At 34.4% G+C, this 27,522-nt stretch overlaps 3 protein-coding genes across 7 annotated transcripts in view; 2 read left to right on the plus strand and 1 right to left on the minus strand.

Moving 5' to 3' along the window:
* The first annotated feature begins 10 nt into the window (after window positions 1-10).
* On the plus strand, window positions 11-1,313 carry LOC123707415 (NADH-cytochrome b5 reductase-like). Its single transcript, XM_045657442.1, has one exon. It carries the CDS (start codon window positions 351-353, stop codon window positions 1,218-1,220), a length of 870 nt encoding a protein of 289 aa, XP_045513398.1. The 5' UTR covers window positions 11-350; the 3' UTR covers window positions 1,221-1,313.
* A 567-nt stretch (window positions 1,314-1,880) lies between these two features.
* Window positions 1,881-5,357, plus strand: LOC123707292 (NF-kappa-B inhibitor-interacting Ras-like protein). Its single transcript, XM_045657209.1, has 3 exons — window positions 1,881-2,589; window positions 3,179-3,348; window positions 3,723-5,357. The coding sequence occupies exons 1-3, from the start codon at window positions 2,367-2,369 to the stop codon at window positions 3,981-3,983; spliced, it is 654 nt and encodes a 217-aa protein (XP_045513165.1). The 5' UTR covers window positions 1,881-2,366; the 3' UTR covers window positions 3,984-5,357.
* A 2,305-nt stretch (window positions 5,358-7,662) lies between these two features.
* LOC123706890 (sodium-dependent neutral amino acid transporter B(0)AT3) overlaps window positions 7,663-27,522 on the minus strand; it is a 42,646-nt gene continuing 22,786 nt past the window's right edge. For 3 of the 5 annotated variants that reach the window (XM_045656471.1, XM_045656469.1, XM_045656470.1), the window contains 11 exons: window positions 27,104-27,336; window positions 26,020-26,250; window positions 25,148-25,258; window positions 23,798-24,039; window positions 16,263-16,413; window positions 15,152-15,353; window positions 14,766-14,925; window positions 14,186-14,348; window positions 12,537-12,737; window positions 11,868-11,951; window positions 7,663-10,591 (listed from right to left, as the gene is read on the minus strand). In XM_045656471.1, the coding sequence (XP_045512427.1) occupies window positions 10,421-10,591; window positions 11,868-11,951; window positions 12,537-12,737; window positions 14,186-14,348; window positions 14,766-14,925; window positions 15,152-15,353; window positions 16,263-16,413; window positions 23,798-24,039; window positions 25,148-25,258; window positions 26,020-26,250; window positions 27,104-27,336 (1,949 nt within the window). In that variant the 3' untranslated portion in view covers window positions 7,663-10,420. Of the gene's footprint in view, window positions 10,592-11,020; window positions 11,098-11,867; window positions 11,952-12,536; window positions 12,738-14,185; window positions 14,349-14,765; window positions 14,926-15,151; window positions 15,354-16,262; window positions 16,414-23,797; window positions 24,040-25,147; window positions 25,259-26,019; window positions 26,251-27,103; window positions 27,337-27,522 lie in introns of all 5 variants that reach the window. The other 2 variants (XM_045656473.1, XM_045656472.1) reach the window with 2 other exon arrangements.

The raw sequence follows: 27,522 nt of genomic DNA on the forward strand, positions 1-27,522 counted from the left end.
CGCGTTTCATAATTCATAACCACAGATTTAGTAAAGGTAAAGTTATAACATCAAGTCATAAAATTAATATACAAGACACATAAAATACATAATAGTCAAAGTAAAAATGATTTAAGATTTACGAGCGATCACTGATCTGTGGATGGAATACTGAATAGTAATAAATAAATAATTAACCTTGCAAACATCAAAAAACTAAAGTCTAAATTATAATATAATTTATGCTTTTACATCAAAAAAAAATCTAAGAATTGGTGTTAGTTGACGCTGAAAATGTACTAGATAAACATGATATGGTGCTCCATAACTCAGTAAATTTCAGTATTGAATTTATATCATAACTTCAACTCATGAAGGCTCCAGTTGAGCCAAGTCAAGAAGATTGTTGTAATAGTGGATGTAATCCTTGTATTTATGATATTTATGAGAAGCAATTAAAGCTTTATGAAAAATACAAAAATAGTCATCATGTGGCTACAGACCTTAAGGCAAATGGAATCTTGCAGGGTGAATACACATCATTTGTAGTAACTAATGTTTTCAACTTATGTAACATGCATAAGCTGGTAAAATTTAAAAAAAAGGATAGTGGTGACAGAGTATGCTGGAAAGTAGGTGAACATTTTTATATTTTATTTAAAAAAGACAACAACAAATGTTCTCGTCCCTATACACCCATAAAACCTAATGAAGATGATTGTGATTTTGAAATTATAGTAAAGGTATATGAAAATGGCTTAGTCTCAAATTATTTATATAATTTAGTCAAAGGAGATACTACTTTGTGGAGAGGGCCATATGGAAGGTATGAAGTTACACCAAATAAATTTAATAATATTATTTTTATTGCTCAAGGAACAGGTATTATACCATTCATCTCTATTATTCAAGAAATTTTAAATAACGAAGATGATATGAGTAAAATATTATTGTATTATTGCACCCATTCGATAGAAACAATTTTATTTAGAGAAGAGTTGTATAGCAAGAAGTCATTTTGGAATTTTTCATACAAAGTTTATCTAAGTTTAAGTTCAAATTCTGTAGTTAAATATGAGGAGCCAATCTTAGAAAGGAAATTAGATGTTGGAGATATAGATTTATTAAAACCAGCTGTTTTCAATCAATATGTATTATGTGGATCAAATGAATTCATGAGCTTTTATAAAAAAAACCTTGTAACAAATGAAATTTCTTCACAAAATATAGTATTACTTTAGATTTTTTATATTTTAAATTAAAATAAAGTATCAGTTTTTAAAGATTTTCTTTATTATAATTTTTGTTTCAAGTGTTAATCCAAAATACGTCAATTACCAAAAAATATATATAGAATAGAGACCTTTGATATTGTTTTAATGAATTTAAATTGAACAATATATTCCTTTATCTTAGCTTTTTTTGTTGTTTTTGGAAATAAAGTAAAAAAAATGTATACCTTTTTTATTTAAAGTGAATATTATGTTGTAATTACAACTTATGTAATAAATAGTTTGAAAATCGTATTGTACTACGTTAAATAATACATCTCATACATTTCTATACAGAAAAGCTTCCTTTTCCAAATTAAAATTAAATCAGTGGTGCTACAAACACTTTAGGTTTAAGCATCAGATTTCTCTATCTGTTTTCATGATCATTTGACTTAGAGGCAAGTAGTTGTTCCGCCTCCTGTGCCTGACAACCGCCGTCGACTCTTGGTAACGAATTTATAATCGAATACCAAAATTCGGGGTTAAGGGGCGAGGAGGGGTATAGTTATCACCCCCCACCACTTTCAAGAGCCGGAAGCAGTTATTTAAAAAAAACCCAATAAAATATGATCTAATCAAACCTAACCTAATTAGTTGTTTTTTTTACTTGGGGAAACCCGATTACGGGCCCCGATAGGGTTCGGCAGCTTCGACATTTTCAGCCTTAGCCGTAGTCGTAGACTTGTATAAAGCATGTGCTTTGTTACAGCGGGTGGGAGCTGCCATCCGCGCCTACGGTTTCAAAATAACACTATAGAGTCTAAGGGTAAAACACTTTACTACTACTTTACTTGAGATGTAAAATTATTACACTTATTGATCAGTCTGTGGCAGTATGTATAGATTCTATGGTCATCACTCATCTTTTATGATAGTCTTTCGTAACTTCGTAGTTCTTACTTCGTTCTTAAGTTCTTGTAATTTATAAAGTTGTAAATAAACTAGAAAATATAATGAAATATATTGGTTTAACTTGAGCCCTTAAGCGCTCAATTACTTTCGGTATCAAGACATATAATTAGAAAATATGAATATATAAATAAACTAAAAACAAAAATGTTATACACGTACTTACTGTAATTAGTGAAAGTAACAATCTGCAACGACCTCACCATGGGAAAAACTAGCAAAGTTGTTGTTTGCGGAATGAAAGGAGTGGGTAAAACTGCGATTTTAGAGCAGCTTATTTATGGCTGTGTTAATTTAAAATCGTCGTTCTACCCAACAATTGAAGATATATATGTTGCTAATATTGAGACTGACCGTGGTACTAAAGAACGGGTATGTTTCTATGATACAGCTGGTTTGGAACCTCCGCTCACAGGCGAGTTAAAAGGTTTAAACATTTGAGTGAAATAAAGGTTTCGGTACTAAAGCTTACCAAATAAAACAACACTAGCTTCTGTTTTTGCACATATTACTTACAAACAGCTTATAAAAATGGTCATATTTTCCATGCACTTCAAGTAGGGGATGAGCATAGTGCTCTGCATCTTCAAACCACTTTATAGGCTCTATGGGCCATTAACCAAATTGATGGTTATGTACTATTATCTAATTAAAGCTCAGTCAATTTATTATTATTATGAAACACTTTTTCAATATTACAGTTACAGGAATAAGTATAATATATTCTTTGCATTATGTTTTTTCACTTTTATCCAGCATAGGATTCTCAATATCAAGGTTGCATGTTTTATCCCACAATGTGTACCATTCAATTCTACCTTCACCCTGATTATTATGTCTGGTATAGACCCAATTACAAAATGTATGGCATTTCATACTGAAAAATCATATTTAGTCTTGTTTTAATTGACAAATAATTTTGGCATATCTAGCTTGATTATAATATGGAGATGCAGAGAGTAATATTGATCAGCAATATTGTTTTTTTTATTTTACCCTAAGTATTTTACTTCTAGGACCTCCACAGTCTCCTACTATGCAGCTGACAGCAAACCAAGTTCTTCAGAGACACTACCTAGGTTTTGCTGAGGGCTTTGTTATGGTGTATGATACTACAAGACCTGAATCACTTGACGTACTTATGTATTTAAAAAAGGATATTGATAGAAATAAAGACAAAAAAGAGGTAAACATTATTCGTAAAGTTAGAGATAAACTTAGATGTTTAGATACTTTTACATTAGTATTACAACTTGACTAAAGTACTTATCATCTCTTTATTCCACATCAGAGTAGTTAAACAAGTTTTCAGCTTAAAGCAATTGCAATGAATGACTAATAAAAACGTAAAATAACCCAGTGGCCTCAGATTGCATGTTTCTTTGATTTCTTTTGTATAGACATCAGATGCACAGCAGGGTCACACTGCACACATAAGAACAAAAATCTTAGGAATTTAATGGTGAACCTTAGGGATGAAAGAGATTTACCTACAAAAAATAAGCATTGATTCTTTTTAATATGACAATTGTTTGAAAGATTACAGTTAATATGTTTCAGGTTGTAATGCTAGTCATTGGAAATCGTACAGGGCCAGATGATGTGAATTGCCTTGAAAATACTTGCTCGAAAGCATCAAATTGGTGTTCAAGAGAAAAAATTCGACACTTTGAAGTATCAGCCATGGACCGACCATCATTATATGAACCGTTCATATTTATGACAACCAAACTTAATCCTGTTCAAAATAAGACAGCTTTTCCACAACTTAGTACGCTAAGTAAGTTAACACAGAAGAATAACAGAAGTGAAGCAATGTAACATCTCCTCAATCTATGCCCTTTCTGCTATCATCCATAAGGTATGTTCGTGCGACTGGTGAAAACTGATTTCAAACTTTATTTTAGTTTTCTTGTTTATCTTGTTACAACAACTAAAATATAACACAGAAAAGAGAATTATGACAAAAATTATTTATTTATTTTAATTCAACAAAGAACTTATCACCGTTCACCCATACACTAGGTATTTACCGTACTACAATATATACAAAAATAGTTAATATCGAATGGAACTAATGAACAAAAATTATTTTACTTGCATCGGAAGAAATTATGTTTTTTATATTTTATAGATTATATACATTGTCTGAAAACAGTTTTTACCATTACTAAGTTTTTGTTCAAAGTATATGATTGTGCGAGCTTAAAGTCATGTCACTCATCAAAGCTTTTTTAATTATTTATAGTCTATTTTATGGAGATCTGCATTATTTAAGTTAGCAAATGTACTTATAAACTGATATTAAACAATACTATGAGGTGAGAATATAAAGCGAATGATGCAGGCCTATTGAACTAGAGCAGTGTTTCCCAACTGTTTTTGTCCCATGCACATAGCCTTTCTATTATGGTTAGGCCTTCCCTATGTAAAATACATCATTTTTAATGGTAAAAAAGTGAATAGTTAACTGAAGAAACTTAAATGATATGTTTTAGGAAGAACTTAGTAGGATATTTTTATCGTGTTTCGATAAAAATTTATAATTAAGTTAATTTTTAAAACATAATGAAAAACTGAAATTCCAAATAATTTTTCTAATAGCCCTTCTTAACAATCGAATTGCCCACCTGGGGCGTGGGCCACGTTGGAAAACACTGGACTAGAGAGACTGTTGACCTATCATAATGAGATCGATCGCATAATCGTTTTACATAATGACAAGTTAGATCGCTTGATTATCATTGGTCAGCGCATAACCAATCACAATCAAGCGACACGATCGATTTTCAAATATACATTTTTACTCTCCTAGAGACATTTTATAATCGCTACATTATTGAATTAAGAAATATTATTTTACAGATACAACATATACAAAGATACTATAAACTCTAAATAGCTAATGAATGTTTTATTATTTTTAATTATTTGAGGATTATATCGTATAATCGTTAATTTATTTTTATATTGCCCCATTGTTATAATTTATCTCATCAATATGGGGCATAGATAAAATTAGAAAACTTTTAAAATATACGTATATGTCGCAGCCAACTAGTTTAATTAGCCGTTCAATCAACAGCATAGCCTCTTAACTAAGTAGCGAAATTTAACTAGCGGCCTCAAAGATATTCAATCATTTTGACTGTTATTTAAATTTAGTTCCACTTACTGCCACTCTCAAAGTCGAAACGAAACTCTTTAGCTTCAGCTGACTTCAGCTATGACTGACTCAAGCAGTTTAATTTTTAAAGAAATATATTTTGTCAGATGTCTTTGATGATGATGATGTTTTTTTTATTTCTGCCACATGGTGGCACTCTATCGGACGAATGGCCTAAGCCTGGAAGGCTTTAGCCAGTCAATTTATTAAATGTTGTTACAAACGCTACGGCTGAATATATTTCAGGCCGTTCGTTAAACGGGTCTTATTTAAAAGGCTAAGCTGTTAATTGAAGGGCTAATTAAACATGTTAGCTGCGACAGGTGTATATATAATTTTATAGAAGGGGTTATCGTGATCCATTGTGGTTGCGCAATGCCTTATGATTAAGATATGAATTACCTAGATATAATTACATATACGGTGTTGCTAATTGTGACAGAAATCTCGCTGAACTAGACTGAAAAAATTCTTACTTGACGGTCTCTTAGTAAGCTTTAAAAGGCAGTTCATGTGTCTATGTGATACTAATAAAAGTGGATTTTATCTATATATCTTACACACAAGTTTATACGTATGTGTGTCCACAAACTATTACAATTATGTAAGTGAAAAAAAATGAAGATATAATTATCTATTAATTTTATACTATGTTTTAATTAATATTTATACGTAAAAGTCTTGCAATCTTGACCTAGTGGCTTGAGCATGCTCCTGCGTTCGTTCCAATCTCGGCTGTATTAATTTGATTTTTCTCTGTGCCATGGCCACAGAATGAAGAACCTCGGGGCTTAAAGGCGGACCGCTTGGGGACTTCTTAAAATTTATAATTTTTATTCATAAGATTGTTTTAAGGTTATTTATTGTTCACAACAAAACTATACTGTATATAGTTAGCAAATCAATTTTCTGATTTCAAGTGGTATATCGCAAAATTTGTACTTAAGAAATCGAAATTGTAATGTTTTTTGCTCTTTGACTTGGCGCGAACTACGACTCCTGTATGTCAAAATTTAAGACGTATTTGACAAACAAGTCATACTTGGCGCAGAGTCAACTATGAATTTTATGTGTTAAGTACTTATTTAATGAATTTTGTGCAATATGAATGTGAAATTATAATAATTTAAAAATGTATTTTGTGTATTATTAACAGACTACTTTTTTGCGGTACACAGATAACGCAATCCTGCAGGGTTAGTCTGCAAAACCAATTTCCACTGGCACGCTTTGTGTTTCAATTATGACAATGAAACTCAGTTTCGTATAGTTCTTTCAATGTATTTTTTGTGTTTCTCTCGATTTTCTTTGTCATTGCGCCCAGAGACTTGTTCCATCTCCTATATATTTACCAAAAAGATGCATAAATTAAAATTATAATCGTGTTACACGCCTCGCGAGATACCGTAATACGAGGTACCGCCCCGGCTACATCGGTAATATTATTTACAATATTCATAGGCGAGCCGGGGCGCAATTGTATGTGAGACTCGTTCTTTCTTCTTTGTTTGCCTCCTTCAGATATTTAATGCGTCATCATCATCGTATCAGCTGCTAATAGGTTTAGAAAATGAAATACTAAATATTTAAAATATCCTGTGGTTTGGTGAATATTACAATATCTATAATAATAAAAGTAAAAAATAAATAAATCAATCAATGGCGCTACAACCTTTTTAGGTCTGGGCCTCAGATGTCTGTATCTGTTTCACGATCATTTTTTAATCAAATAGACAAGTAGGTGATCAGCCTTCTGTGCCTGACACACGCCGTCGACTTTTTGGGTCTAAGACAACCCGGTTTCCTCACGATGTTCTCCTTCACCGTCCGAGCGAGTGTTAAATGAGCACATAGAATGAAAACCCATTGGTGCACAGCCGGGGATCGAACTTACGACCTCAGTGATGAAAGTCGCACGTTGACGCCACTTGGCCAACACCGCTCATAATAATAAAAATACTTTTTAAAAAACTCGAATATCAGGAGTTGATGTTGTGATATGGCCGCCTAAGGACACTCACTGCCAGAATGCTCGCAAGTGCGTTGCCAGAAAGAACACTCCACTCCGCCTGGACCTAACATTTTAAATTTATTCTTATTTTCCTAACTATATAGGTTACCTATGATAATTTTTAGGGTCGATATCGTTTTAGTAGATTTTTTACATGTCCGTTGGGTGTTTACACAACTAGAAAACTTATTAAAAAAGCTTTTATTTTAAACATATTTAGAAAACCCTTCACGTCCATTTTATAAACGGAGAGTGTCCATTTTGGACGTCTCGGTCTTGCCCTTAAAGCGTTGTTATTCAGTCAAGTAAATAAAAAACACATGATGGCGGCATAATTTTATTCGCATTTCGTAAATTAATCTTAATAATATCAGTTTAACTACGTCTATTCGGGATGTCATCCCTAAGCTACCTATAAACTACTGAACCAACACTAATGCTCTTTTGAGCGATAAACAAGTAAAGACGATCGTAAACACGATACATTTTACATTTAAAAAATATATCTAAATTATAAAATTCGCAACTTGTTAGTTTGGGTTAAGTCAAGTAATTATTAGCTTTCCCGAGTCAAATAGTACTCGCTAAAAGTGAGCTTTTGTCATACTTATATGACACATTAAAATTGAGAGGGTATATCGAAATCTTGCCCTTCGACATCGATACGTTAATCGGCATATTCCTGTTAAATATATCGTGTTTGCGAAGGACATAAACTGCTAAAATAACAGTGCCCTGGTATTACGATAATTATATACTATTTGGAATGTTGCAACTATTTAGTTCAATGGATATGGCAATATTTCGAAATGCCGAATACATACATAACAGTACAATTATTACACAAAACGAATAGTTTTTCAACGCGTTTCCTCTGATAAAATTAAAACGACGAAAAAAATAAAACATACTCGCTCAACTTTGAATATAGAATTTAAAGACAAAAACCGTATTCGTCACATTTTTACCACATATTATTACTTGGCTAATTAATGTCGTTTTGGAACATCTTTAAAAGACAAAATGTTGTATTGGAAATGTATCTAGCGATCTTTATAAGTATTATATTTTACACGAAGAGCTACTTTAAATCGACATATGATAGTCCTGATTGCTGTTTCATCGCAATAAGAGAATTTCAAATTAATAATTTAATTAGTAGTAGTCTGTGCGGAAAAAGAACTGTCGTAGCAATTGAGGTCGTAGCAGTGTTATATTATATACACGTCATTCTAGTTCAAGTCTTGATACAAAAAATTAAGACTACAACGTGTGAATAAATGACGCGCACAGAAGATAATTTCCGCACAGACTATCAATAAATTAAATTATGTCATACATTTAATAGTCTACGGTCAAAATCATTGACAGATAATTAGGAAAATAATTTATCGTTTATATTAATTTATATTTTATTAACTGATTTTCTTTGCTCTTGTACCAAGTTGTGAATCAAGTTTTCTTAATTTCATTCATAAACTCCTTGCATTTTGCTCCTGCACATTATCTAGACTAAATAGCCAAGCTATAACGTCCTAAACATTATCTAAAAATGACTAGCATACCTCGATTTCGTTTTTAACGTTTTATTCCTAGACTTTTACACGAAAGTTATTTTTGTTCATCATTGTATAGCGCCTTTAGCGAACATAAATTTTACTAATGTATCTTGGCATCTTATAAAATTAAATTTTATCGCAATCCTAAATTTACATGTATAATGGAAAATTAAACAATCCACGAAAGCTCAACGGTTTCGCTTTGTTACGGTGATTGATATAGAAGACATAAGTCCACCAAATTATAGTTGGGTGGTGCGTAACTTAATATATGCTTTCTGATACGGTATGGATACACAAAGAAAACACAATATTAATTGCCTATTACTGACTACGTACTTCGACAACATATTGATAAAGACATGCCCGTGCTTACTTATAAGGCACTTTAGGCACAGTGCCTACATAAGAAAACATTATAATAACATAAATGGTTATAAATAATTCTACCGAAGTGGTAGAGTTCTGGCACCGCATTCCTAGATTGGCTTAATTTTAAGCTACACTAATTATTTACATTCGCTCCACTAGTTTTTACAACGAGTTTTTACTTAGCTTTTATACGTGGCGAATTTCCACTTTCAAAGTACTTAAAGAAAATATTTTTTCACTATCCTATTTAAGCGCGTAATTATAGATTAAAATTAGAGGACATTCAAAAAATATAGTAGATTTATTTATATCGTTCGGCGATAGTTTTAAATTAATTGATTTATAATAACTTAAAATTTTAAATTAATCTACTATATCTTTTCACGGTAATTCGCTAGATTAACTCATGTAAATCACCGTTATCATCCTGTGAATTTAAGCCTAACTTCGCGTCGCTCAAAAAATAATTGTAGGATTTAAAACAAATTTATCGTTAAACTCAAGATAAAATGAGTATTTCTCTTTCACAGTTTAATAATTTATCGTAATTAATTTCTCTTATAATAAACGTGTGTGTTGCTATTCGAAAATATTCTAAATAGCAAGCACAGTTTCGAACAGCTTCAAAGATTACATTTGTCTAAAGAAAATATTGCATACGTTACAATAAGTTGACAAATTATGGACCTGATGATTTCTCAATATGATAGGTGAAAGGGAACGAGTGCTTATTATATCTATGTTATAATTATATTACCCGTACACAAAAATACAGTGTTCCAGGATATATTAGGCTCTAATTTAATCAAGAATGTTGAATTCAAGACAGCCGTAATTGCCGACGCTATCTGTTCTGTATCACACAACGAACGAAGCGCACACAATCAACCTTATGGAACTAATTTTCTTGTGACTTCATACGGTGTGTTCTGTATAGTTTCCGGCAAAATGAGAGAGTTGGTAGATAACCAGAAGTTTACACAAACGCCACGACCACCAAAAATCTATACCAAGGAACATCTACCCTGGAACACGGTAAGACGTCCGACATTTTCCCATTTGTTTACTTAAATACGTTAAGTAACAACGTTAACGTGATATACACAAAATAATGCGTACACGCGTGTATTAAATACACAAAGAATAACGGTCAATCGTCAATGACGTCCATTTTGAATGTCGTTGCCTTGTGACCAATGGGCTTTAGGGCGAATCTAGTTCCGGTTAAAGGTGAATATTTTTTATTTGAGATGTCGTCATCACTACTGCTCGAGACGTTGCACGTGCCGGACTCTCGCACCTCGCCTTGTTCTGAATCAGACTGCAAAATATTATAATATTTATATATGTTGGTAGCTCCGATTTTAAACTTTGCCATAGACTATATAACACAAACAAAATACAGCTGGGGTAATCAATTCATACACGTGTGATGCTCGTCTAGTTAAAAATGTCGTATTTGAAGCAGCTTAAAAGAAAACAAATAAATATAACAGAAGAACATGGCGTTTGAATAACAAGTGAGCATGCGCAAAAATACAATGCAGTAAACAGATAAAAAAGCAGGTTATTAATAATTATTCTTTAATGTATAGAAACAAAACTCAAACTTCTCAAAACGTGTTATTTATAACTTATAAAATATATATATTTAATAATATATATATATATATAAACGTAAATAATGTTAGTTCTTAATAAGAATATCAAAGTTTTGTTCCCTTGAGATGCATTAAAATGAACAACAAACATTTATTTCTTATTGCGTCCGCGCACGATGCTTGTGGGCAGGCGGGTGCCAGGTCTGTCGTCGCTGCTATCCACTCCCTGAAGGATTTGGGATATTTACAGGTTAGTCTAGCCTTTATGGTTCTTTGAGAGCATTTGACATATGTCAAAAATACATTATTCCCAGGTCTAACAACACGTTGTTCCTTTTTACATATTTATATATAAATACCCGGTTTGGTGGGTATTTATTTAAAAATGTAAGTAGACAACTAGTTAAATACCCTCAAAGAGAATTCACATTTATGAAACATTTAGCTTTTTACAACGTAGCTACAATAACAGATTCATGATAAAATAACATAGCATCCTTAGCTTTTACGAATTTTAGCTAAATTATTTGCAATTAATAGAGCTTTCAACACCTACGAGTACTATTCAAATATATGTTTTCTTTATATTTCATTGCAACGATACTATATTTATGGTATGCTTCAGAATCTAAACTTAGTATAATCTCGTATGTCAAGTATTTATTAGATTTTGACGTACGGGCACCGAACACGTAGTGCGAACTAAGGGATCCAACACATTTTTGGACTTTTCGTACTAAGTCGACTGTGAATATTAGAACTAGTATGGGGGAAATTGTGATACAAAATCTTACGCGTATATTGTATGATAAAAATTTTGCCAATACTAGAATTATTTTTTGTGTTTAATAATTTTATTAAAGTTATATGTATGTATGTATAGCTTGTAAGATGCAGAGTTGCCTTAAACTTATAAAAGGGCTTGCTTCTTGTTATAAGACTTGCTTAAACGATAAACCTTAATCTAATATCCTAAGGTAGAAAATTGAGTCTTACATCGAAGTCGCCAATAGTGAATTTAGTAGCGACATCGGCGACGAGCTGCGCAGGCGCAGGTGGCGCATTCTCCGGTGAAATCACCTGCATTTGTTAGTCACAACATATATTAGTGTGTTAAACACAACAGAGCATAACACGATGAAATGAGAAAAGTTACCTATGTGTTTTATGAAAACAGTTCTAAAATACAACATATAGCTCGCAAGCGTTGCTGGTCTCTTAAGAATTGATACGGTTCTTACAGATTTCTTGATTGATGTTTATCAAGTTTACTAAGTTGTCTAAATGTGAAATATATTTACGCAGTGAAAAATAGTGTCGCTTCCCGCCCCTTAAACTATGCAATACACTTTAATGTGTAGACAGTGATTCAAGTTTAGTATGTAAACTTTGGATTTTCCCGCTGTATATATTAGACTCGTTGTCTGCTGTACTTACCTGCCCCCCCCCCTATAATCGAAAAAAATATTTTAAAATATTTCTTATTAATATTTATGTTTTATGTATTGTACAGTTCAGATAGTTTTCTCCTGCTCATCCCTGACAATGGCTGGTGACGTCCGTGATAGCTTGGTGAACCAACCAGGTTCGAATTACGTTATGTGTCTTAATTTTTGTGTTATGTTTAATCTTTGCAATTATCAGAATATCATCCAAATAACTAACATCCTGATCGCTCATCATCTCCTTAGTAGAGACCGTGGTCTCAATTCTTCTTATAGATCCCTGGTGGATATCCACATCGAGGGCCAAGCATTGGAAGCGACGCAAGAGTAGAACAATTGGTATTGGCAGTACTCCAGCTAGTATCATCAATACGGCCACCATCAGCACCCAGTTGGGGTACGGGGTCTTCTCCACGCGTCCCTACAAGAATTAACAAATTTAATATTTACATACTGAAAAAGTTAATTATTTAATATATAGCTGAAAAATCTTAAATATGGGATAATTGGTTTTCAGCTATAAAAGGGAGCTGTGGTCCGGCTCACGCCAAAGCATCAATTATTACCCCTTTTCGACTAAGGGAGCGTTCAAGTATTACGTAACCAATATGTTGTCCTCTTGTAAACTGTTACGATGCGGGTCATGGAGGGGGGGGGGGGGTTTGAATTGGCCGCGGCGAACGGCGATTGAATTACATTATGTGGTGTAACATACTGGAAAGTCGAAAATAATAGGTTTTAGGTATAAAGTCATTGGGGGTGGTCACGAAACGTTTTACTATTTGATACAGTAAACATTACGATGCGTTTCATGGATGGGTTAAGATTCTTCAAAAATTGCGTGACGACCGACGACTTGAACGCTCCCTAAAGTCGCGTAGGAGGCCCCTACACGTCTTATCGTATGATCTAATCACCGTAGCCTATCACTTGGGTGAGACTTGGGCGAAAGCTCACTGGAGACGCTATTCTAGGCCCTTGCGCTAGTCACGGCCGAGCTACGCAAAACAGCCCGACCTGGGGGTTTAGTCAAGATGACTTAACAGTAGTGTATGTAGAAAGTCGAAAACTTAATTTGTATGAAAATGACAGTTCGTGTCGACAAACTTTCATACAAATTAAGTTTTCGACTTTCTACATACACTACTGTTAAGGCATTGTCTTAGCCCCCGGAGCTGTGAAGGTTCTTCAGGCCAACAGTCAGATTACTCAAAATAAAACAATGAGGGACACACATCTTCGTCACTGGCACCAGATATAGACGTTATTATTATTGTTCAAAAAGTCTGTTGTTTTTAAATTAATAGACATAGTGTGCTTCATTTAATGTTTTTGTTTGAAGTTATACTTCTTTTGGCGTGTTAGGGAAAATGATGAGAGTAAATTTTACACCCTGACGTTAGTATAACATTTAAAGAAAACACTTTTTACCGGATGGGAGCTTATGTAAGTATATGTATGTAAGTTTAATAAATGTTTTCTTTAAATGTGTAAAAGCTATGTTAACAAAAGACAATACTTAGTATAACATAAAAAATGACAATTTCTCTATTTATGTAGTTTTGTGATATTTAAATAAACTTTATCTAGATGCGTTATTATAAAACTTTCAATGTATTAAATACCTTTTTTTTCTATAAACGTAGAAAGATCTTGTTGCTCTAAAGAAATATAACTTCTAACGTGTGTACACACATGTTGTTAGTAATTTTATTTATTCATTATTTTTGTATTTTTTGTATTTGCCTCAAGTAGTAGTATAATTTTGATTATTAATTAAAGTTTAGTATTTAAAACGTTGAAACGAATTATTGCGAAGGTTACAACAACTGAATCGAGTGTAAAAGATGTATATATATTAAATCTTACCTCAGCGGCATTCCAAGCTCCATAAGTCGGTGGGTTGATGAGCATAAATACGAGAGACGAGAGTAGGATACAGGAGACGATGAAGGGTCCCACATAGCGCCAGGTGACTTGCCAGTATAAACCTGGTCTGTAGCCAGTCATCTCGTAGATATCGTTGGTAAACCTGAAGAAACAATTTATTTATTTACGGCAAAGGATATCTCCTTTTATATTACAGAGTTTTATACTGTTGTGATATAATATTTTGGCTTAATAAGTACAACATACAACCTTTTTAGATCTGGGCCTCAGATTTCTGAATCAGTTTCATCATGATTTTTCAATCTAATAGGCATGCTGGTCAGCCTCCTGAGCCTGACACACACCGTCGACTTTTTGGGTCTAAGTCAAGCCGGTTTTCTCACGATGATTTTTCCGCAATTCAAGCGAATGCTAATTAAATGTGCACATAGAAAGAAAGTCCGTTGGTGCCGGGGTTCGCACCTGCTACCTCATGATGAGAGTCGCACCCTGAAGGGCAACACTGCTCACGATTAATCACTTATGATAAGTTAACCAGGTTAAAAGTCCAAAAACTCACCTCTCATGTCCATATATGTAAATAACAGAGATCATCTCCAACAAAGCCACCACCACCAGACCGATGGTCCCCGCGAAAGAGTCAAACATCTTAAGCCAGTACTCTCCAGCTCCAGTTGTGAAGATCAGACCGACGAAGAAACAGAAAGTGCATACGGAACCTAGAAAAATACCAAGCTTATTATCAAGTTAAGATGGGATGGTCTCGAACAAAAGCAATAAGGCACTGGTCAAACTGTGATGATGAGCACACGTTTTCTTTTACCAGCACTGTAACAATAAGCAAAACCCCAGAGCTCTACACCAGGGAAGCACTCCTCTCTATTATATTTATTTCACATACAATCTAACAGATGGCCAAAATCATGGTATATTGAAATATCTTACCGGTTATAACAGGTTTGCTTAACCGCTTGAAGAAGTCAATATCAAATATAGTGCACAACATTCCCTCCATGATCCCAATCTGACTTCCTAGACCCAGTGAGAGCAGCATCAGAAAGAAAATGATGGACCAGAATGGAGCTGGAGTAAGTTTCAGAATCGCCTGGGTGAATACAATGAATGCTAGGCCCGTGCCTTCCGCTGCCTGAAAAAGAGATTGAAAGTAAACTCTTATTTAGACTTCAAGCGGGATAAAGACTTAAAAGCCTTGAAAAAATATTTAATTCTGTTATAATGGCAGCTTGCTGTATTGCGAATATTATTCTTTCAGCGAGGAAAGCACCAGCTCTGAGTACACCAGTACTATCTACCAGACGCCATGTAAAATATTTCATTAGCGACTGTGCACTTGAACCCCGAGGCCTAAGAGTCTACTCCAAAGAGAACAAAATTGAAGTTGGACTTTTAGATTTGAGCCGTTTATTTTGCGCCTGCGCTGCTAGCTAACTTACGAGGACTTGAACGGATTGTATAAAAACAAAACAAGTATTTTATGAAATGTTATACACTTCGACCAGGTGTTTTTTTGTATTTAATAATATCCAATAATAACGATAATCATACTCATTTTTTTCCAGTAGTACAGTATTTTCTTCTATATCGCGTATTTTAATACAAGTAAGCATTTATATATATTTATATATTTAAAGCTAGTAAGTTCTCGGAAATACAATATAAAAGCATAAAAGTCTCTGAATTAACAAGACTACAGCCGCCCTTATAAGCCTAATAGTCTCTATTAGGCTAAAAGTTTTAAGTTTAATTAACCAAAAATCTTTCTACAGAAAACTAATATAAAAAAAATCATCCTTTTTTGCCTTATCAATTTCCTAAGACAAACATTCTTATCCTAGAAACATATTTTTTTTAATATTACTTTACAAAATAATGAAATAAAATCATAATATTTTACATTAGAAAACCCCTGTGGTTTGTATAAATATAAATATGGCAGTCTTGTTTAGGTACACAACAAATGGGTATAAAAGTAGATTTTCAACTTACTTTTTATATCACCTTGAAAATAGCTCTTTTGTAATGAACGCGTGCTTACCTCATCCAGCTGCCGACTCATGGTACATCCCGTAAGGTTAAGTGATGAGGTGATATTATCACTCAAGCGAGGATAATACTCCTCGTAGTACTCCTGCGTAGAGTTAACAGTGAAACCGCTGATATGGTGCAAAGCTAAGACTTTTATCTCCCTAAAAGAAAATACAATTTTATTTCATCTTACAGGCGTGTTCAGAGCGATTTTATTTATTGATATTTAAAAGTTCAAAGTCCAAAATAAAGAGCTCTTTATGCGTCCATAAATTTGTTGTTTATCTATATTATTAAAATTAATTAAGAATATGGTCGTTAGTGGAAAGAAAGAAGAGAGGTCCACCACTGACACACCAGAAACGTGAAAATGGGAACATGGACTAAAGGGGATAGCGGGGCAGAATTGGGAAATTGTCGCGAGGAATAGAGATAAGTGGAAGAATTTGAAGGAGGCCTTCACTCCGCCGGAGGTCGAGTGCTAGTGTAAAACATGGACTTAGTGTAGTTACTTTTAGTATTGTCTTTTGTTAAAATAGCTTTTACACATTAAGAAAAACTCTTTTTGAATTAAGGTCACCGTGACCACGCACACTGAAAAGTACGCGAAACGTCGGAAAAAATTAAAATGTAGAATTATGTAAATAACTATAAGTTTTAATAATACATAGATTTAATTCGTTCAAAAAGTGTTTTTCTTAATGTTACTTTTATTTTATATTTAAGTCTGTTTATTTGTTAGAATCTCTCTTATTAAGTGGGTGCGTAACATAGGTGAACAGCTGTGCCTACTCTTAAGTTTAAACGTATTGGTTAAATTTATGATTTCACTACGGGCCTCGGCAATCGTCGTCAATGACGGGTGGACAAGGCGCATTACGCCATCTAGTTCCCTAAAGATAAAACAACAAAACAGTCGACTGTACTTATATTAATATTTTCATACATCTGTCCTTGTCTATCTCAGATCACTCTGGAATAAAACAGTAACAAGCTTGGCGCATCTCCGTATACTTGAGTGGGCATTAGCACAGACTAGCCTTGGTGTAAATAAGATTATGTTTGTGTTATTAAAACCAGATTGCGCATTACTTTGTTTTAAGCGGCCAGAAACAATTTCTTCGCATTCTGACGTAAATATATAGTTATCACAAATATTAACTTAATGTAATCTGTGACATCTTTTTGAATCCAAAAAAAATCGTAAGAAGACGCGATAATCAACCTTAATAAGAATTGCGTATTATATTTATTTATAAATGAATGAGCCTTAACAGAATAAGAGTCAAAGCTTTGTTGGTTTAAATTTGAAATGTTACTGTATGAGTTTAGATTGATCTTTTGAATTCTATAATCGATGGCAAAGATAAAAGTATTAGGTACATAATAACATAATTACGTAAATAAATATAAAAAAATGGGGCTACAATCTTATTAGGTCTGGGTCTCAGATCTGTATCTGTTTCATGATCAGTTGTCAATCTAATAGGCAAGTTAGTGATCAGCCTTCTGTGCCTGACACACATCGTCGACTTTTAGGGTCTAACACATGCCGGTTTCCTCACGATGTTATCCTTCACCGTTCGAGCAAATGAAGTTAAATGCGCATATAGAAAGAAAATTTATTGGTACACAGCCGGACATCAAACCTATGACCTCAGGAAAAAGAGTCGCAGGCTAAGCCACGAGAAAGTAAAAAAGCAACCAATGTGATAAATCTTTGACGAAAATCTAATCTGTCTTAAAACTGTAGTAAACTTTAACAAGAAAACAAATTTCAGTAAAATCCAATTCGATCCAGTAATAATTTTTTTTATAAGGATGATTATCAAAAATAATATGTTACCTAGTAAGAAAAGTAACAATCTTTACGGAGAAGGAAAACCTCACCAAACAGTCGAAAGCGTGTGACATGCTACGAAAAAATCATGACACAGAAATCCTAGGCCGAAACCTTAACTGTATAATTACTAGTCAAACAATAAAAAGTAATGATGTCGCTCTATAAGTCTTTGATTGTCTATTAATTACGTGACTACTAAATATTTTAAATATTTCGAATATAAACGAGAGACTGTCTCTGACCGCAACAGCTGTAAACGACTCCAAACATCGAGTTATGTAAATAAATTCACGTAACAAAATATAAAAGATTAAAAAATATAAGTATTTAAAGAATTAAATTGTCTGGTAGACAGTACCAGTGTCTTCAGAGCTGGTGCTGTCCTCCAACACAGCGAGGAAATGCTGCACAGAGTTTAACACTGCCAAAGGTACCAAAAAAAACTATTTTGAAGTTATACTTCTTTTGGTGCGTTAGGGAAAAATGATGAGAGTAAATTTTCACGATGCGCGCACACTGTCACTAAAAACTAACACCTTGAAGTTCAACATTTTAAAATAAAAAATGTCCATTCCATTAATTATGTAGAATTATTTTTTGTGACATTTAAATTAACTTTCTTTAACTAGACAATGCGTTATAAGAAAACCTTCAATGTATTAAATACGATTTTCTATTGTTAGTGTCGTTTTTTCTACAAACGTAGAATAAGGTGAAAAAGGCGTGTACATGTTTCTATTTACCAATCTTTAATTATGATTATTTTTTATTTATATGTAGATTAACAATATTGTGAATACTATATATTTGTGTGTTGGAAATAAATAATGTAATAAATTCACATACATTCCATCACATAAATCTTTATAAAATCAACGATCAATTGTATGACATTGATATGATTTAAATGACGACAGCCATTAGCAAGACTAAGGTCCATTGTTGAAGTAATCACACTTTATTAATAAATTATTCTTGTCTACAATTAATAAGAACGTCGACTGATGATCGTGTATAAATGAGATACGAAACGGTGTAGAAGAGAAAATAATTTACGAACTTAGCAACGTTTTCGTATTTGTGATTTGTGATGTTCATTAAAATGCTAACCAATGTAACAAATACTATCTCACGTTTAAAGTCGATGTCATGATGTCATAAGAAAAGTTTAATTATTTATAATTGTTGTCAAAACTTATGGTCTAAATACTTCCCGGTATTTTTAGGTAAATTGACTGAAAGACTAGAGAAACTAGTTTATAAAGCTTTATATACGATGAGCATTGTCTATGATGTTTGATTTTGGAAAATGGGCCGCAGACCAAAGAAACATTACCAGTGGTGCAGACTTTTAGGTCGGGACCTCAGTTTTTGATATCAGTCTCGTGAACATTTATTGTCCTTAATAGGCAAGCTGATCTGTGACCGACACACCGTGAATTGTTTGATCTTGCCGGTTTTTCCCAAGATTTCACATTACCGTATGAGCGTGTTTTAATTACGAAGAGAATGAGAAGTCCTTTGGTGGATACCCGTGATTCTGACTTGAGGGTTGAGAGACACACGCTTACGTCACTACACCAACAGTGCAGACGCCAGACATTTTATTGCAAACTATCACTTCGTTAATTTAAAAAAAATCAAAGACAATAGTTCTGTATCATATTATTTATTGACTTGACAACGTCGTCTAACGCCGAGCGAGAGCGCGGAACAAGCGATAGAGAGGCACGATCGGCCTAAGCGTTCCTTGTGAATCATAATTCTTGCATTTTAAGAATTTGATTAGCGATATAATCATATATAATAACGAAAAAAATAACAATTTTCAATTAATTCCGTCTTTGTATTATACAAAATAATGAAACTAATTCGATTCAATTCATAAAAGTACGCAAATGTTCCGTACAACTAATTTACAGACAAGCAATGTTTTTTATAATACACAAGCTTGAATTTCAAAATTTTGAGGGAAATACCACATAAAAATGTTTTTTAATGATCGTCCCTTAAGTCCCAATGCTATAACTTAAACTTGCCGCCAACCTAGCAATAACTTACAAATTACAACTACGTCGTAAAATAAATGGTTATTTTATTACTTAGTAATAATTTATGTAATGTTTCCGACCACTTTTCATATTAAAATTTTTGGAACGTCTTAGTTTATTAATTGCTCTCATTAAAACAAGAATATTTTACAGATTTTTTATAAATATAACTAGCAGGCCCGACAGACGTTGTCCTGTCTTAACTATGAATATTGATTTCCAGTTGGTATAATTAACTAAAATTCTTTATATTATACAAAAGTAAACAGTTGGCAATTATAATAAATCTTGATTAATTAAAGAAATATGATTGTAAAAAAATGTATTTAACACTAGTGGTAGCCGTGGTACAAGATGCATGTTTAAAACAATTGCTTTAAGTAAAAGTATCTAGTCTTAATCAAACACAGGTAGTATAAGACTTTAAGTATGGGCGCATATACATTTTGCATGGGTGTGTGTTTACACTTTGTATTTAAAAGTGTTATAAGCGTGCCCTGTGTAGTTTTTTGAACCTCAGAGCCATGCCAAAATAATGTGTGCAATAAATCATATGGTGAAGGAATACATTGTGACCAATTTTTCTATACGCTTATCGCTCATTAAAAAAAATCAATAGCGCTACAACCTTTTTATGTCTGGGCCTCAGATTTCTGTATCTGTTTCATGACCATTTATCAATCTGATAGTAGGTAATCAGCCTCCTGTGCCTGTCAAATGCTATCGACTGTTTAGGTCTAAGGTTTCCTTTGACGTTCAAGCGAATGTAAAAGTCAAAAATACGACCTCAGGATCATCATGCGACTAGCGAAGCGACTTTTTTTTATTTTTGGTAATGAAATGCTTTTACGCATATCCCTACAGTATTTTACACCAGCAGGGATTATGTTGGACTCAGACTTAATAAACCCTACCCACTAAAACCTGAGGGATGACGTCATCTCGCCAAAGGCACGTAACAGCTGAGCCCTATCCTTACCCCCGCCAAACGCGAATGCCACAATACACCATGACTCCTCTCACGTACAAATCTTCCAAATCTTAACTTAGGGCAGACGTGCGAAAACACGGCGTCGCTGCCCCTGTCGTCGTTTCCTTACCTGGAGCATCTGAATCATTTTCACGCTGACTCTCCGCATTCTCTTTCTGACTCATGACGGCCTCACAAATAGCCTTGAAGGCATTCCAGGGACCGTCATTGTCAGCTTCCACTATTCTTTTATGCCATCAATGCTATCAGCAAGCACCGAGCGAAAGTAGTCCCAAGCCGGACACTCCTCCACTGTATGCCTCACCGTATCATCTATACAGTCACAATGATGACAAGCGGGTGTCGCCTCTCTTCCAACGATTCGATGCAGATAACTTCCGAAGCATCCATGGCCAGACATAATCTGTACGAGCCGATAGGAAAGCGATCCCCACCGTCAGTCCACCCAGTGTTTCAAAAAGGGATGAATAAGATCAACGGTATGTAAACCAAACCGACATTCACTTAACTCATCCCTCCATTTTTGCAAAATTAAGCGGCGATACTCCTCCTTCCACACCTTGACTACCTCCAGAGATGGGTCAAAACCACCACTCCTGGCTTCAGCTCTTCTCCAAAAAATGTATCCCAAAGCCAGAGCTTCCAAGTGCCAAGGTGGAGTGGCGGCTATGACACATGCTGCATTACAGGAAACTGTACGGTATGGCCTCGCAATTCTAATGGCAACTTTACGCTGTGACCGCCTCAGTATACCTTTGTTGTAAAATGTCAACTTATCCGCCCATATCGGACACCCATAAAGAGCCTTCGCACGTACTATACCAGCATAAAGAAACCTACAGCCCCCGCCTGGCCCACCGATATTTGGTATTATACGACCCAAAGCCATTGCAGTTGACTCAAGCTTGGGTGCCAGGGCTGCAAAATCAGCTTTGAAAGTCCAACGGGCATCGAGAACCAACCCGAGGTATTTTAGAGTCGACTTTACTGCCATTTGAACGCCATCCACAATTATTTCTGAGGTGGAGGCCTCCTATCAAAACAAATGACTTCAGATTTTTGTAAAGCCACTCGAAAACCAAGTCGCCTTATACGAGTCACTACTTGTTCTACTCCAGCAGTAGCTAACAAACTCGCCTCTTGATAATTACATCCCTTGGCCGTCACAAGGGTAAGGGTCAGCATAACATATTAAGCCAACTCCTGGAATCAGTCTACCTCGAAGGACTACATCAAATCCAATGTTCCACAAAAGGGGCCCAAGAACTGACCCCTGGGGAACTCCACATCGAACCTGATAACATCTCCAACCTTGGACTTGGATAAACGCTCGATCGTTCAAAGAGATAAGCTCCTACTACATGACGTAAGACAGGCACACCATGATAAAAGAGACCATCCATAATCGCTCTCCAGCGAAGCGACTAGGCCAACACTGCTCAACTTATAGCCCATTAACAAGTATAATACTAGGTATTTTATTACCGAAATTGCTAAAACATTCACTTCTTAAGGATGTCTGGGGACGTGTTTATTACATAGTTTTAATATGACTTGTACAAATACGTATATATGCCAAATTTCGAGAAAGACTCATTGAGTAGATTTTTTTATTTTACGAATTACTTGCCTCGTTCGTTATCGCCTTTTGTATGTGTTGTAGTGTAGATGGATCTTGTATGCCAACCCTTAGCAGAATATTGTTAATTGAAACAAAACCGAGGCACGAACATATAAATATCAGTGCCAATATATGATTTATATGGAAATTCTATGCATTGGAGGCTATCAGAAACTGGCATTATCATATTCCGATTGAACTTGATAAACCTTACGTAAACTGAGGGAATCTATCTCTTCAAAAAGCATATTTTGTGATTTTAATTAGTTAAATAAATTAAGAATGAGATTAGATTTCTCGTTCGTTAACATCTATTATTGATTAGAAGGCAGACGTAGTAAATTTAAAGGTACCCAATAATATGGAAAAAAATCTTTAATATTTAATATTTAGGAACCAGCTGCGCACTGAAGTATTTCTGAACCAATTCGACTTAGGACCCGAAGAAGAGAGCGTGCCAATTCTTAATATGCCGGCGACGCAGTTACGAGCCCTCTGGCAATGTCAGTGTCAATGGGCGGTGCTACCAGTTAACATGAGGGAATCCTCATGTCATTTGCCGTCGGTTATATATAAAAATATGTCTTTATTTGGCGGAAAGCCTGAGAGTCGCGCAGCGGGTGATGGAGCGTGCAATACTTGGCATCTCCCTACGCTTACGAAATGAGGCCATTTGTGAGGCCTACCTAAGTAGGCGTGAGCGTCGTAGCAAGGGCTGCCGTAACATCTATATGGCGGTGGGCAAGCCACATAGCGCGCATGGACAAGAATAACCCCCCAAATAATATAAGATGGACCCCCCTCCTCCTTGAACGAAGTCAAGAAGGTTGACCCCAGTGGATACAGAGAGGCCAGTGCAGGGGTTACAGAAGGAAAATAGAGGAGGCGTACGTCCAGAAATGTACCAATTAAAGAGCCTGATGATGACGATGATATAAAAAAACATATTGTTGCAACATTTGATTATGATTAGTAATAAAATGAAGTCCTCATGGTTCTTGTAATTGAAAAATCCATATATTTTATTAAAACTACTTACTTGCCAATACATTTTTCGACCATAGTGAAAGCTTTGAAGCCCAAAATACTGAAGATGACCACAGATGCATATATGGCAGTCAGAGCGTTGCACACAGATACAAGAAGCACGTCGCGTACACAGTTGTTATTTGGTGGGTTGTAGGAGCCGAATGCGATGAGGGAGCCAAACGCCAACCCGAAGGAGTAAAACACTTGAGTAGCCGCGTCCAACCATACCGTTGGATCTAGTAGTTTTTCTAGCTGTAAGAATTATTAAGGATTAGTACACTAGAGTACGCAAATGACCTCCCCAAAGCATCGAAATCAATTGGCTTTGGTTGGTTTAGCTTGTCTCCATACAATGATAGGATATATAGGATATACACATACATTGCTATGCATGTGTATATCCTATATGTATCATGTTGTCATGTTAAAGCATGTGTAAAGCATTACAACCACTCTCAATAACGACAACAATTGAGTAACAAAGTACTTTTTAAGTTGTAAGTTTAAGTAAAATTATTAAAAACTGCGAAGCTGTGTACGTTCTTTTGTCTCTTTTTTATCGGAGCCCGCAATAAACTCGACTGTCGGCATCATGCATACGAACTTTCTAAGAAATTCGTTCTTTTAAAGAAGGTGAAGAGGGCACCAAAAAACATGGATAAAGGAAATAGAAGCCTTCGCAGGAAGCGAATAGAGAAATAAAGCCATGGACAGAGATATTTGGAAAAAGTTAGAAGAGTTAGTTAGAGAGAGAGAGAGAAGTTAGTTTACCTTTACCCATGAAGGCATTCCGATCAACGGTTTTGAAGGAAATTAGGGTAACAAGAAAAAAAACTATATGACAAATCTTAGCTGTACAGAATGTACTTTTGTAATGATTGGAAATGAAACCTTCTATTATTATTGTTATTATAACACTATTGTACATTTGTGACTGCAATTTTAAGTTATAATAATCTAATTATTCTTTTACAAGCCTATAAAAACTTAAGAGATCGCAATTATGATATCGTGTGGGAAAATCTTGTTCGTACAGAAAATATTTGTCTAAACATAGTTATTCTGGTCACTTTAAAGATTGACTATGGAATAAGTCGTGGCACCCATTTTATTGAAATCATTATAATGAATCGCAAAATTAAGCGCAAAATTCGAAGATGTAGGGACCATTTGGATATTTTTATCTTGTTTCTGAAAAAAATTTATGCAGAGAAAATTTGCACGGTATAACCTAAAAATCTTAAATTTTTATTCTGGAAATCTTGGTGGGATAGAATTACATAGAAATGGTTCCGGTAAAGGGTTACACGCTTTCTCATTTCGTCGACCAATAGTACTTTAAGAGAGTTAAACTACTTACCTTTGGTTTATACATATGTAGTATACCATCAGCGGAGCCAGGTAATGTAATACCACGAACAAAGAATATGGTTAGCACAGCGTATGGAAATAAAGATGTGAAGTATACCACCTGAAAGCAATATCTAATTAATGTCTTGATCAGTATTTCCCAACGTGGGGCCCACGCCCCACAAGGGCAATTCAATCGTTAAGGCGGCTATTCGAAAATTTATTGAAAATTTTTGGTATGTGTTTTTGTTTTAAGTTTTGAAATTTCTTCCTAATACCTATCATCGATAAGTGAACAATAAAATGTTGTATGTTTCATATATCACAAGAATTTTAGAATAACTAAGTTGTATGGTATATAAATAGTATATTGGTTTCATTTAAAGCCTTAGTTCTCCGGCCGTAAGCCGTAGTCGTAAAACACAATCAAATATGATTATTATTACACCGTGAAATCGTATATATTTATCGATTCATAATTACAGATTCTAGACTTTTCAAAATCGATATAAATTTGTTCAAGATATGAACCAACATATTAAGGAAATTTAAATCCTCTTAAAAACTATACGAATTAAGATATGTTACATATTTTTAACAAATAAACTATTGATTGATACTACAGACCTAAAAACGTTGTAAGGCCACTGATTCATTTTCCATATGTTTAAACGTGTATTTCTACTAATAATAAGACAGGCGTTTAGAAAATGAGTATATTATTATACAAAATATTCTATTTGGTAGCATACAAATAATTTGTTTAAGTTGTAATCTCATTTTTAAATATTCAATGGAACTAGTCCTTTGGCCGATAATTCATGGTGGTAACGAAAAAATGTATGAATATAAAAAATAAAGCTGTTAATTTATTTTTATTACCTTTCCACTGCTCTGTATTCCTTTCATGACGATAAAGAAAACGATAATCCAAGCAAGAAGCAGATAACAGACAATCCACCAGCGTGGTACTCCAGGGTTGTCGATACTTGGTGACGCATCTAACGCCTCCCGATACCAGTAGTATACCGTAGCTGATGTCTTGGAGCATTCCTCTTCAGCAGTACCGTTGTCTTGGGGACAGTGAGCCCAGGGCAAGGCGTCCGCGCTTAGCTGAAAATGGTATCTTATATCATTCTGACCTCGGTTCTTCAAGAAATTTCTTACGGCTTAGAGCTCCTGCTTATTCAGCCATCGTAATTTTTACGAGGTCCCTTTAAATTATACCGTTTGAACATGGAAATTACCATTTCTAAATAAGGTCTCATTTAATTTTATATTTATTGATGTAACAAGATTATTGTATGACAATGAAGAGAGATAATTCACGAAAACATGAAAAGATCTTCTGACTAGAATTTTTAAAAATCAACTCTAATACACAACTTTTAGAAAAAAATATTTTTTCTTTTAATGATCATTTGCGTGAAACATTATAATTAATATTATTTTGATGACGTACTATATTTTAATTATGTAGTGATAAAATAATATACGATTTAACTAATTGATATGACTCATAAATGTAACTGTAACTTCTATGTAAAATTCCGTTTAAAACTAATTAGCACGCCATTATGTGTGGCAGAATATCAGAACTTTAGATTGTACCACCATAACATTTTTGTAGCGTATTCTTGCAAATAAATTATTATTTTTAATATTTTAGGGTTTAATGAAAAAATAAAAATTACAAGAGCAGTGTTGGCTTAGTGGCTTCAGCGTACGATTCTTATCTTGGAGGTCCGTAGGTTAGATCCTCGGCTGTGCACCAATGTACTTTCATTCTATGTGCGCATTTAACATTCGCTCGAACGGTACAAACGGAACAAATTATCATGAAACAGATACAATAATGTGAGGCCTAGACCTAATATTGTAGCGCCTCTGTTTTATTTAAAAAAAAACACGAATGAGTTGCATTATTTGATAATGATAAAATTTAATACTTAGTAATGAAACTCACCCGAATACTATTAAAGAGATAGAAAAACACCCATGTAATTATCACGTTATAATACAATGCCACGAATAACGTAACTACACAGCTGGAGATCCCGATGCCGCCAAGCCAAGGATGGATGGTGTTCCACACGCCAAGGGATCCAAGTCTCATCTTCTGGCCTATTGCCATTTCAATCAAAAACAATGGGATGCCTTCCAGCACCAACATTATGAGGAAGGGTATCAGGAACGCACCTGCAATAATGATCCGTTTAAAAAATATATAAAGTCTACTTTAGTATGTTTAGCTTTTTTTAATTAACGCCATGCGTTAATTGCAATAAGTTTACTGGTTCGTAATGAATTCTTATTTAGTCACTTATATACCGAGAAGGGCTGTATAAATCATGTTATGTACATTAACGGGAATACGGCGAGGCA

The sequence above is a fragment of the Pieris brassicae genome, chromosome 3 (genome assembly GCF_905147105.1).
Source record: "Pieris brassicae chromosome 3, ilPieBrab1.1, whole genome shotgun sequence".
NCBI classification, from domain to species: domain Eukaryota; kingdom Metazoa; phylum Arthropoda; class Insecta; order Lepidoptera; family Pieridae; genus Pieris; species Pieris brassicae.